The following is a 13,862-nucleotide window of genomic DNA, read 5'->3' on the forward strand; positions in this document are numbered from 1 at the left end:
TGTAGAACTGTTTGGATGGTTATTATCCATCATTGTTTCTCAAAATAGGCCCAGAATTTAAATGTAAGCCTCACAAAAACTAAATACCTTTATTAAGTAGTCTATGGAGAGGGGCGGCACACAAATCTAATAAATAAATAAAATAAAAAAATAAATAATTGTTAGATCTTGGCTAAAATGACAGCAAGTGGTGTGTGTTTGATCAAAATGCAAATAGCCCCTAGCAGGACCTAGGCTTGTTGATGCATTCTGGATATTTGAGAAACCAAGGAATACTGAAAAGATGTCTATATGTGTTTCATTGATAGAAACACTTTGTGTTGACCATATCAAGATGTAGAATATGTTTTGGACAATGGGAATTCTAGAAGCTCTTATTATCTTTATGCAAAAGCTATATACAGCATAAGAAGCCATAGTCTGGATGAAACAGCAAAATATGTTATCTCCAGGTCTAGAAGTAATAAGTCAAGGTTGGCCCCAGTCAAACAATATGATGGATATATATAGAGGATAGCTGGCTTGGAAGAAGACGTGGAAGGAAGGCTTTAAAAATGGAGAAAGAAACATAAATAATTGTCATTATGCTATTGATACTACTATGGTAGCTAAAAATGCAAATGATCCTGAGGTCTAGTAATAAAAATCAAGGGAGGCAATAAAACGGGACTAACATTATTAAAGAAAAATAAGACTAAGAAAACTAATGACAACAGGTAACATAATAAATCTAGAATTGAAAGTGAAAATTCTGAAGTTACAACATGTCCTTTAAAATCTATCAAGGGTGTTTTAGAATCAACAGTGTACCAATCAGCTATGCACCACAGATATCATTTAGTAAAAGCAGCGAAAGCCTTAGAAAATATTCAGATATGTTATGTCTATCCCCATAAAAATCAAAATTGTGGCAGTGAGTTCTCCGTACTGAGAGAGCGGGTCCAGAAGTCACATGAGTTGCTCGCTGTCCAATCCGTCGAGGACCAAGCCTAGACTTTAAAAAGCCTGCTGGATCTGCCCCTACCCCAGAATTTGCTCGGTCCTGCGATCCCGCAGGACTCTTGGTTGCTCGTTCCTCTCGCAAAACACCTTCCCTTCGTCTTCTTTCTATCCAGATAAGTAAAAATTTATTATTGCCTTTTACTTAAAGCTTGCCTTGGTTGCGTGCCAGCCTTACTGGGCTGGACCCGCTCTCTCAGTACGGAGAATAGGCGTTGATTGCTTACCTGAATGCCTCTTCTCGTACGATGAGCAGGTACAGCAGTCACTTCCCTCCCTGTTTTTCATTTCTAACTATGGTTATTCCTTTAACCTGTATCTTTTCTATCATGAGAGTTGAACACTATTGAGCCACCACAATTGAGCCTAAGTCTACGGATTCGCGAATTCTGGGGAAGGGGCAGATCCAGCAGGCTTTTTAAAGACTAGGCTCGGTCCTCAATGGATTGGACAGCAAGCAGCCCACATGACTGCTGTACCCGCTCATCGTACGAGAGGAGGCGTTCAGGTGAGCAATCAACGCCTATTTCCTGTGATTGGACTTTGGAGAACTAAGGAAGAAAGTCTGCTAACATTTTTTGAAATCAGAATACCGTGAGTGGCCAAGCAACCATGCATCAAAGAATTAATCAACCCAGAGCTCTCATTTGGGGGACAGATATCTAGGTTTAAATTATCCTAATTTTGGACAAAATTATGAGAAGTAGTAGTTGTCTAGTGAAGTCTGTAATACTTTGAATGGTGGGGAAAAAGGACAATCAGTGGCAAGTTGGATGGACTTTATTGCAGAGGCAGTGGATGCACCATTGCATGACCTGAAAGTATGATTGCATTGATTTGGTGGCATATCATCATCATCATCATAACTCAGGAACCAATAACTATTGATTAGAAAGTTGGTTTATAAACTGGAGAGATCCAGGTTACTTAACAAATATTAAGGAATTTTTCAGTAAATTTATCTCTCAAAATTATTGAGCAAATTAAATAAACCCACTTAACAACACCACAGATATTTAATTCATCAATTTATTCTGGTTTGGAGTTTGGCTTTGCTTTGAGGTATTTTCAGCAAGCAAAAGGGAATAATAAGCATTCAATTCAGTTTTAAATACTTGTCCATTTGGAAAAAGAATTTTACCCCTTTTCTGATATAGCAAAATTCTCAAAGCTACTTCACCCACTTTCTTCAATTGTAAATTTCCTTCCTCTCTTTATTTAATACATATTGTCATAATTTTGTAAACACTATTTTTAACAGTTGTCTCCTAATTGTATTTTTATTCAAAAGTTAGTATTACCAGTATATATATTGTTAACGGATCAATTCCTTTCTCTCTTTTTCGTAGGGGGACTAGAGGACTGAAGAGGATACTTGTTTAGCAAAGTTGGTAAGCTGCTTTACCCTTTTGCAGTTTCTACACAAGGGAATTTAGAATGTACACTTTTTAGCTGACATAAAGTATATTGTGTGAAATATTTATTACAGAACATAATGTTCTCAGAAGAGGATCTTAAAGCACCAGTATAAACTTGGCATATCACACTTTAAAAGGTGGCAAAAAGGTCTAGATTCAGAATTATTTAATTGTAGTTTTTAATAGTTACCTTATGGCTATTATAATGGCTCTGGAAATAAAATGTTACAGATATTTTGTAAATTAATTATTGAAAGAAGTGATTTAGTTTCTCAGTTTTAACTTATTTTCATTTACGTAATATAAAATTATTTTGCTTAGTAATAACTTGTGAGATTACTTAGTATTTGTCATTTGCTTTAACAGAATATTTTAGGAATATGCATTTTCAATTTTATGGACATTGATTATGAAATAAGTTAAATCAAATGTTTAGGATTTAGTAGCAGATAAGTATGTGGCTCGTAGATGTGTTTTGTAAGACAATTACGTTGCAAAGTTGTTGAAAGTCTTGAGATAAAAAAATAGGATTATACAGTATGCTTATGTGTTTTGACCCCAAAAGTGGTTCTATGGATGGGAGTTTATGATTTTTTTCTCTTTTCTTTTATTAAAACACTTCTTTATAGGACTACTGTAAAGAGCAAAGGTTTTTCTTTTCATTAAAACAAGAATCTGAAGGTGTGGGGATTTGGTAACCTCAACAGCGCAAGAAAGTGGAGAAGGCAGAGAATGGAGTTGCAGACTCTACAGGAGGCTCTGAAAGTAGAAATTCAGGTTCACCAGGTAAATAACTCCCCCCCCCCTTTGTTTTACTTGCAAAACGTATTAGAAACAGATCTAATTTCAGGAGATCGGGCTAAAAGATACTAGTTGCTTGGTAAGTTTTTGCACATTTCTAAATTCAGCACAATGGTTAGTGTTTATCTGGTCTCCACCCCCTCTGTTTATTTTCTACAATTTTCCGGGACTCAAAGAAATATTCATTGGTCTTCCATAAACTGTAAACTTCACATGCATGTACATATGAAACTTACAACTGATATTAATTAAAAGTCTTAGGAGACAGGCGGAAAAAGGCATAGAAATAAATCAAAAATAAATGTAGTAGTGTGTACTCATTTTAACAGTTAATTCTCCACCAGTTTTTTTTTCTCAGCTAGCTGAGTTCTTTACCTTTTTCTCAACTTTTTGAATCCATGTATATTACTAAACTATTTACTTGTTTTCAATTCATAAACTATTGTTATTTTAATCGAGTTTAACATATTCGGTTCTTACTTACAATCCATGCGACATTAAAAACCTAAAAAATATCCAAGTTGCAGTGATCTCACTTTTCCTGAAAACATTGTCTGCGATCTGTCCTTAAATACCACACTTTGCATCCTACTCTGTTACAGAGCCTCAGACGATGACATCACACATGCAAACAAATTAACCTCACTGCTAACGTGGGCAGCCTCCTGCCCATACCCTCTTTTCTTTCTTGGAAACTTCAATCTACCTCTCATTAACTGGACCCTAAATGAATGCATGACTGAACCCACCCATAAAACCCTATACAACGCTGTTACCAATCTGGGATTTGACCAACTAGTAACAAACAATACTAGACTCAACAACTGCCTTGAATTCATGTTCTGCAACAGGAAAAGTGTAATTTATGGACTACAAATAAAACAACCCTTTTCCAACAGCGACTACAGCATGATAGACTTCAGCCTCAATCTACACCATTTCAAGAATCACCTTAATAAGGGGACTACAACTTTAAAAAAGCCAACTATGAACTCATAGATGCCAGCTTCTCAAGTCTTGACTGCCAAATTATACTTTCTGGCTGTAACACTCGAAGTCAAAAGTCAAAAGAACTATCAGACTACATGTACCACTGATAACCACCATAAACAAGAAAAACAAAGCACCTATGCCAATAAGGAATTTACAACCCCCCCCCCCAAAAAAAATCCCCCTGGTGGAAAAATAAAGCAGGCTATGTAGCTAGCTTCAAAAACCGCTACAAGAATATATGTTTAGTTTAGTTTAGTTTATTTAGATTTGTATGCCGCCCCTCTCCGAAGACTCGGGGCGGCCAACAACAATAAAAAACAATGTAACAAATCTAATATTAAAAAGTAATCTAAAAAAACCCAATTTAAGAGACCAATCATACCAACAAACATACCATGTATAAATTCTATAAGCCTAGGGGGAAGGGAGAATTTTTTTTTTCCTGTCTGGAACGCACACCAAATAAAGATGGAATGCTATCACAGCAAACAAGAGGAAAACCTTATTCGCACAAAATCCAACTGTGCCTTCTACAATTTTGTAAATAACAAACTCAAGGACTTGAGACCCTTCCCACCACTAAAAGGGCCCAATAACAAAGAATGCTATGATGAAACATTCAAAGCTAACCTCTTCAACACATTCATTGGCTCAGTCTTTGTAAAAAGCAACAGCTCATGCCCCAAATTCCCCAGTCGTATCACAAATACAACAATTTAACACAAATAGACTTCACTGACAATGTTGAAAAAGCACTACATGACCTAAAACCTTCCCTGTCAATTGGACCTGATGGAGTATGTGCATACTTCCCAAAAAAACCTCCATAGCCATAGCCGAACCACTAGGCATAATCTTTGAAAAATTCTACAGGACTAGTTCCCTAACAAACCTATGGTCACTAGCCATGGTCATTCGCATCTTCAAAAAGGGAGATCCCAGTCTAGTAGAAAACTACAGACCAATCTCTATGCTGCGTTACATGCAAAGTCATGTGAATAATCGTAAACCAATCCATTACCTTCACCAAGAAAGTAACAACCTACTTTCAAGCAAGCAATTCAGTTTCAGGAAAAAATTGTCCTGCAATCTACAACTACTACACTGCAAAAACATATGGACCTCAAAACTTGACCAGGGCAAAACAATAGATGCAATTTATATAGACTTCTGTAAAGCCTTCAACTTAGTGGTTCATGATAAACTACTTCTGAAACTGAAATCCTATGGCATCTCTGGATCCCTGTATGACTGGATAACTGTGTTCCTGTCAAACAGACAACAAGTCAAAATAGGGATCGCCCTATCTAATCCTGTTCCTGTTATCAGCAGTGTATCCCAAGGCAGAGTACTAGGATCAACATTCTTTATACCCTATATAAATGACCTTCATGATCACATTACAAGCAATTACGTTCTCTTCATTAATGATGTAAAACCATTCAACACAACTGACAACACTGCTACCCTCCAAAAAGACCTTGACTCTGTGTCAGAATGGTCAAACATCTGGCAACTCCAAATCTCAACCAACAAATGTCCTGTCCTGCACATTGGCAAAAAGAATCAGAACCCCAAATACAAGCTGAATAAACAAATCCTTGCAGATGACCCTCACTCTGTCAAAGATCCTGGAGTACTCATATCAAATGACCTAAGTGCCAAAGCCCACTGCAACAACATCGTCAAAAAGGCTTCAAGAATTGTTAACCTAATCTTACGTAGCTTTTTCTCCGGTAATATCACACTACTAACCAGAGCATATAAAACATTTGCCAGACCAATCTTTGAAAAAAGCTCATCTGTCTGGAATGCACAGTGCATATCGGCCATAAATACATTAGAAAGTATCCAGAGATACTTTACTAGAAGAGCCCTTTCCTCCTCTGCTTGCAACAGAATACCTTACGCAGCCGTCTTGAAATCCTGGGCTTAGAAAGCTTAGAATTACGTTGCCCTTGGCACGACCTAAGCATAGCTCATAAAATTATCTGCTACATGGTCCTACCTATCAACGACTACTTCAGCTTCAATCACAACAATACACGAGCACACAACAGATGCAAACTCAAAGTGAATCACTCCAAACTTGACTGTAAAAAATACAACTTTAGCAACAGAGTGGTTAATGCCTGAAACTCACTACCTGACTCTGTGGTTTCATCACCAAACCCCCAAAACTTTGCCTTTAGACTATCCACTGTTGACCTCACCTGATTCCTAAGAGGTCAGTAAGGGACATGCATAAGCACGCCAGCATGCTCACTGTCCCTGTCCAATTGTTCCCTCTTATCAGTACCCATCTTATGTATGTAAACAATGTTATACAGTGGAACCTCGACATACGAGCAGCTGTACTTACGAGCTACTCGAGATAAGAGCTGGGAGGGGAGAGACATTTCTGTTCGTCTCCCGAGCTCAAATCCGGGATACGAGCTGAGAAGAGTCGGGCTGGTTTGCTTTCCTTCCTTCCGGCGCTGATGCAGAGCAAAGCGTCAGGCCCCCCTGGCGCTTTCGGCGGCTTCCGAAGCAACGCTGGGCTCTTTTGCCGCCAAAAGCGTCGGGGGCGTGACACTTTGCTCTGCATCAGCGCGGGAAGGAAGGAAAGCAAACCAGCCCGACTCTTCTCAGCTCGTATCCCGGCACTTGGTGAGTGGAGAGGCGGTCGCCTCCCCTGCCGCCCCACTCTGCGGGTCCTTGGCTTCTGCTGGGGGTGGGGGGATCTGAACGCTTTCCTGAAAGGGACGGAGAAAGCCCTCTCGCAGCGAAAGCGCTCCCAGCCAGGGGTCTGTGAGAGAGGGCTTTCTCCGTCCCTTTCGTGAAAGCGCGCCGCGCCCCTCTCACAGCTCAGAACTGACAGGGCGCTGCTCTCTCTCTCTCTCCCGTGAGGCGGGAAAAAAAAGAAGCAAAAAACCCCTTCTTGGGGGCTGCGAGAGGGGCGCGGCGCGCTTTCCTGAAAGGGACGGAGAAAGCCCTCTCTCGCAGCCCCCTGGCTGGGAGCGCTTTCGCTGCGAGAGAGGGCTTTCTCCGTCCCTTTCAGGAACTTCCCCGCTTCAGGAGTCAGCGGAGAAGCGGCACGCCTGTTTTAAAAGATCGGAGCCGGCCTGGGGGGGCTTTCCAGCAACCCCCGAGCCCCCAACCCGGGCTCCGGGGTTGCTGGAAAGCCCCCCCAGGCCGGCTCCGATCTTTTAAAACAGGCGCGCGGCTTCTCCGCTGACTCCTGGCGAACTTCCCCGCTTTAGGAGTCAGCGGAGAAGCCGCGCGCCTGTTTTAAAAGATCAGAGCCGGCCTGGGGGGGCTTTCCAGCAACCCCCGAGCCCGGGTTGGGGGCTCAGGGATTGCTGGAAAGCCCCCCCAGGCCGGCTCCGATCTTTTAAAACAGGCGCGCCGCTTCTCCGCTGACTCCTGGCGAACTTCCCCGGGCTTGCACGCATTAATCGCTTTTCCATTGTTTCCTATGGGAAACAATGTTTCGACATACGAGCTTTTCGACGTACGAGCCTCCTTCCGGAACCAATTAATTTCGTAAGTCGGGGTTCTACTGTACATGTTTGTATATGTTATAAACAATGTATATTACAAATACATACTTGAATAAATAAATAAATAAAATAAAAACAAGTATAATTCATGAAACTGAATTACAAAATTGGAATCCTAAAACTTTCTGAAATGATTTATAAAATTTACACTGTAAGCTTGAAGGCAGCTTATATACAGATACTACAAGTTATTGCAACTGACAGGCATGCCTTTTTTGTCTTATTGTCTTCCTGACAAAGCTATAAGAACATAATACTATGATTTTAACATTTGTTTTCTCTTAAAGATACAGTAATTTGGCTTTGAATTGAAAGATGTTGAAGTCACTCTGGTCTCTAATATCAAGATTTAAGTGGGTGAACGTTAAGGAATTTCTATTTCAACTTCGTTGATTTGAATTCTTGGTGAAGTGTTAATATCCACCAAAGGGATTCCAGCTTCTGCTGGTAACCAAAGTGAACAGAAGTTGCCCCTGGGCTAATACATGAATGTCAGTGAATAAATAGCTTGCATATTCCCACAAATGGGATAGAACCTTTTTAATTTTGTGTTAGTGTCCAATAAATTAATCACTTTTGCATATTATATTTTTTGCACTGTAAGATGCTCCAGAATATAAGATGCACCCAACTTTTGGGGAGGAAAAAACAAACAAACGATCTGCCTCTGCCTCCCAGCATCCATCTGGTATTCATCTGGCTAGCATCCTTGCAGCAGACAGCCTGGTTAGCTTTAGCACGTTAGTTATCGCAGTCCCAGCATGTGGCTCGTCAGGATTCCGCTTCGTTGTTACCATTACTGGTTAACTGAGTTAAGCTGCTGCTACCGGCGAAGAATGCTGGAGCCTTCACTGCTTATCAACTGATTGGCGGTTGGATTGGTGTCATGGAATACCGCTGATCAGTTGTTCTAGGAGGTGCGGATTGCCGATTGCTGCTGCTGATCACCGCTGCTGCATGACGATTGGTAGTGGTGATAGGTGATCCCTGCTGCCTAGAACAACTGATGGGCGGTATTCCAAGAGACCGATGCAACTGCCAGTCAGTTGATCAGCAGTGAAAGTTCCAGCATTTCCCAGCAGCAGCGAATGGCAGCAGCAGGGACAGGCAATGGCAGTGATCCCCCTCCCCTTCCACCCCACTTCAATATTTGCTCTATAAGATGCACAGACATTTCCACCCACTTTTATGGAGGGAAAAGTGTGTCTTACAGTGCAAAAAATACTGTATTTTGAAGTTAACTTTTTAGATGGCCATTGGCATTTTAATTCCAGACATTTTAGATACAACTGATTGTCTTGGTTATTTCCAACTTACTTGTTCAAACTGTTATAGTTTTCTTGATAGTGGACCTATAATGAGAAAAGAGAGAATACAATCCTGTTATTTTTTTTTCAAACTTTCCAGTTTAAAAAATTGAAATTGATCAGTTATTTTGAAGATGAACTAGTTATACCCCAGAATGTTAATCTACACATGCTACCAAAATTCATTGGCAAATAATGCTTTAAATGGCAGAGTAGTAGAAAACAACCTACAGTGGAACCCCGACATAAGAGCTGCTCGACTTAAGAGCTACTCGAGATAAGAGCTGGGAGAGGAGAGACATTTTTTAATTTTATTTTATTTATTACTTGGATTTGTATGCCGCCCCTCTCCGCGATACGAGCCGAGAAGAGCCGGGCTGGCTTACTTTCCTTCCTTCCCGCGCTGATGCAGAGCCACTCGAACAAAGCGTCGCGCCCCTCTGATGCTTTCGGCGGCTTCTGAAGCGACGCTGGGCTCTTTTGCTGCCAAAAGCGTCAGGGGGGCGTGACGCTTTGTTCGAGTGGCTCTGCATCAGCGCAGGAAGGAAGGAAAGTAAGCCAGCCCGGCTCTTCTCGGCTCGTATCCCGGCACTTGGTGAGTGGAGAGGCGGTCGCCTCCCCTGCCGCCCCACTCTGGGGGTCCTTGGCTTCTGCTGGGGGTGGGGGGATCTGAACGCTGTTTTGAATTTCACATTCCGAGTGGCCCAAACGCCAAAGGCGAACTTCCGCACCTCAGGAGTTAGCTCGCAAACGGCGCGGCTGTTTTAAAACATCGCTGCCGGCCTGGGGGGGGAGAGGGAAAGGGGGGAGAGGGGGGAGAGAAAGAGAGAGGGAGAGAGAGAGAGAGAGGGAGAGATGCTCAGTGAGCCTTTCTTTGAAGTTGCCTTTCTTTCTTTCTTTCTTTCTTTCTCTCTCTCTTTCTTTTTCTCTCTTGCTCTCTTGCTCTTTCATTCTTTTTTCTTTCTCTTTCTTTCTTTCTTTCTTTCTCTTTCTTTCTTTCTCTTGCTTTCTCTCCTTCCTTCCCTCCTTCCATTTCTTTCATTCTCCCTCTCTATTTTTATTTCTCTTTCATTTTCTTTCTTTCTCTCTTGCTTTCTTTCTTTCTTGCTCTTTTTCTTTCTCTCTTTTACCTTCCCTTCCTCTATTTCTTGCTTTCCTTTTCCTTCCTCCCTTCTTTCCTCCCTCTACAGGATTGGGTGGCAGTGAAGTTACTCTCCCCTTTCATAAGTTTCCTTGCTTCCTTCCTCTGTTCCTGTCCCTTCACCCTTTCTTTCTTCCTTTCTTCCTTCCTTCCTTTTTTTCTTTCCTTCCTTCCTTTCCTCCCTCCATTTCTTGCTTTCCTTTTCCTTCCTCCCTTCTTTCCTCCCTCTACAGGATTGGGTGGCAGTGAAGTTGAATAAATAACTACAGTTTAATGAATAAAAATAAAAGTTTGCCATGTTGATTGTTTTGGGTAAAAAGAGGAAGGGAAGGAAAGCTCTCAGCTTATCATCTTATTAATAAGTAAAGTTACATTTATTCTTGCAATGTCTTTTTGCATAATTTAGACTAACTTTGTGAGTTTTTTGAGGGCTGGAACCAATTAAAATTATTTACATTAATTCCTATGGGGAAAAGTCGTTCGAGATAAGAGCTGCTTGACTTAAGAGCGCAGGTCCGGAACGAATTAAACTCGTATCTCGAGGTACCACTGTATTTAAAAGAGGTGCTTTTTTCATCCATGTATACATGCCTTCAAGTTAGTTGGCACCTGGTGACTTTATGGACAGTTTCCTAAGCAACATTTTTATAAGTGGTTTGTCATTGCCTTCTCAGAATTGAGAGAGATTCTATCATAAGGCAAGACTAGAACTCAATTTCCTCCACTTCCATTAGCTTAAACAGGCACTTTTGGAAGAATTGGGAATTTTAAAAAGTATTAAAATATCCCAGATTGCATGTACTTGACATTTCTGATTATATGTAAAGTTCAAAAATAGCTTTCAATGTATCCATTTATTTCTAAAATAATGGCAAAACAGATATATATTTTAATAAACACACAAGATGTGTTATAGAACTTTGTAACTTTGTAACAGGAAATAGTAAAAGGGCAGACTAGATGGACCATGGGGTCTTTTTCTGCCGTCAGTCTTCTATGTTTCTATGTTTCTATGTAACTGGTTCAGACAGCTTAAATTAGTTAGGCAGTGATGGCAAAAGTATGCTGTCTGTTAAGATAGTGATACCTTTCTTCCATATCTTTCTGAAATACACGTTAGGCAATTGCCAGTTGAAGAATATTTGTTTATCCACAAATCTTTAACTTGTGGTTTGTTTGACTTTGTTCTGATCCTGTCCACTTTACTCTTTCACTCTTGCCTTTGGCATGCCACCTAATGCTGAATGCTGCCATCAACTTGGAAAAGGTTGTCTGTTCATAACGCTTTGAGGCATAATGTACCTCTTAATACGTGGCTTCTGGGAATTGGGGAATTCCTTTAATACTGTAGTTGCATTTGAACCTGCAATCACTATTTCCACAAGGTGGTGCTACGGGACTATTACTCTGTATTTTGACATTATTTTGACATGTAAAGTAGGCCTGAATTTTATCTCCCATAATATCTAAGAACATTGTGCAATATTTCAGGTCACCCACTAATTTGGGATGATATGCTATCATTTTGCTAAATAACATCTAGCTCTGATTTCAAGTGAGTTAGTAAATATGTATCTCTGTATATCAGTATCTTATTTAATGGAAAGTCTGAATAAGGGCCATTGCACTTTGTCCATGAAAAAGCTAGATTTGACAATAAGAAATTCATTAAATTGAATCAGCTATTGTGTGTGTGCCATTTTGTGGTCTACTCAGTACATGAAATCTGGGCAGAATAAATTTCTACAATACATTTTATATAGAGCTCTCTACAAAAATATCTTGACATTTAGTTGTTATGCTTTTGAGTAAAAAACTACATTGCCCAATCATCATCCAAAAATGCTTTAGAAACTGGATTGTCTTAAAGGAGGCATGCATATCAGAAAAACTATACATAGGATGAAAAAGATTTGATAGATACTTTCTTGAAAATAATTTTGATGACCATTTTGGTGATCAAATATGGCTTGGATTACTTTTAGAAAATTGTTCCAGCTCTTAAAGTTGATTATAGCCAAGTATTCATTTTAGTAAATGTTGTTATGCTGCTTCCTGATTCTACACTTGTTGAAATTCATTTTTTTCTCATTAATCAACACTCAGTATCCCATCATGACAAAGTGAAAACAGAATTTTTAAAATGTCTATAAATTTCTTTTTAAAAAGTCTATAGGCCGATAATCAGTTGCTTGTACTAATCAGGTTCTACTCTGTTTGCTGCAAGGAGGAAAATTGCTAGGAGGAAGAAGTGGGGATGGTTGAGTGAGGCTACATTTGGTGTATAAGGCACACCCAAGTTTTCACCCTCTTTTTTGGGGGGACGGGGGGGAACGGTACGTCTAAATATTTTAAAAAACACAGTGTATGAATATGATTTTGAAACAGCTGCTTCAGAAGTTCAGAAAGAGATGCTTTGAACATTCTTCTGGACTTTCTGCATCTTTTAAAAAGACTTTTACAACCCAATTATATTGTTTGCTGAAGCAGCTAATACTTTACTATCTAGGCTGTTATGCTTTCGACATACAAATGTCTGTGTAAAGGTCTTCTCATCTAATATCTCAAAATTATTACTTTTTCAGCTGAGATTTTTTGAGCTTTCAAAGAATTATAATTTTTGCAACCTGTTCACTTAAAAGAACTAGCAAATTTATGCTTTGGCAGACCTGTGATAGTAGTATATAAGGAGTAATAGTTTGACTGTTAAAAGGATTGTCCATATTTTAATTGTTTTCAGTATCAGAAAAAGCAACAATAAAACATAACTTATTTATAGCATCTCTTGGAGTGATTTTACAATTTTAGAAGATCAAAGGTGTATCCTTCAATATATATATATATATATATATATATATATATATATATATATATATATATATATATATGTAGATTGTTCTGAGTTCGGGTTTTGCCCTGTGTAATGTTTTGCATGTCTATGCGACGTTTCGGTAAAATCACATTTACCATCATCAGGCTGGAGTTCCAATCTCTGTGTTTTTGCAAATGAATATTAGCAACTGACATTCCTTCTTAGCATGTAGTGTGGGGGTGGAGATTTGCTTTGAATGTAGCAAATAGATTGGGTGACTATGCTTCCGTGATCTGATTGGTTGGTGTAATCATGGTTATAGAAGGAATGGTATGAAGATTATGAAGTGTTTTGTTTAAGTCTGATTTCCAAATATAAAATTCTAAAATCATAATAATTAAAGGATTGACATATTGATTATAATGAAGTTTTTATTTTGTTTAAGGCTGGTTTCCAAATCTCTGGCAGACGTGAGGTATCATCCCGTTTATTTAAACAAAAAGATCTTTTTTCAATTTCAATAGCTTCTAGAGAGATTCTTTTATATAAATTCTCTGTTTTGTGGAGTAATTTAGTTTTTTCAAAGTCAATTTCGTGCCCTGTTCTTTTAATGTGCTGGACAAGGGAGGAGGTCTTCTCCTGTTTCTTGACTGCATTCATATGTTCTGCCATGCGCTGGCTCACTCTTCGGTTAGTTTGTCCAATGTATGTGGCTGCACATGTTTTGCAAGGGATTTCATAGATACCTTGGTATTCTAATTGGATTTTATCTTTGGGGCTCCTTAGGATATTAGATATTTTTTGGTTAGTGCAAAATGAGGTTTTGATGTTATGTTTTTGTAGAATTTT

At 39.4% G+C, this 13,862-nt stretch overlaps 1 protein-coding gene across 8 annotated transcripts in view; it reads left to right on the forward strand.

Annotated features, from left to right (window-relative positions):
• PHF21A (PHD finger protein 21A) overlaps nt 1-13,862 on the forward strand; it is a 135,356-nt gene that overhangs the window by 36,921 nt on the left and 84,573 nt on the right. For all 8 annotated transcript variants that reach the window (XM_070760365.1, XM_070760339.1, XM_070760356.1 and 5 more), the window contains exons 2-3: nt 2,349-2,390; nt 3,047-3,203. In XM_070760365.1, coding sequence (XP_070616466.1) covers nt 3,150-3,203 — 54 coding nt within the window. In that variant the 5' untranslated portion in view covers nt 2,349-2,390; nt 3,047-3,149. The remainder of the gene's footprint in view (nt 1-2,348; nt 2,391-3,046; nt 3,204-13,862) is intronic.

The sequence above is a fragment of the Erythrolamprus reginae genome, chromosome 1, assembly GCF_031021105.1.
Source record: "Erythrolamprus reginae isolate rEryReg1 chromosome 1, rEryReg1.hap1, whole genome shotgun sequence".
NCBI lineage: Eukaryota > Metazoa > Chordata > Lepidosauria > Squamata > Dipsadidae > Erythrolamprus > Erythrolamprus reginae.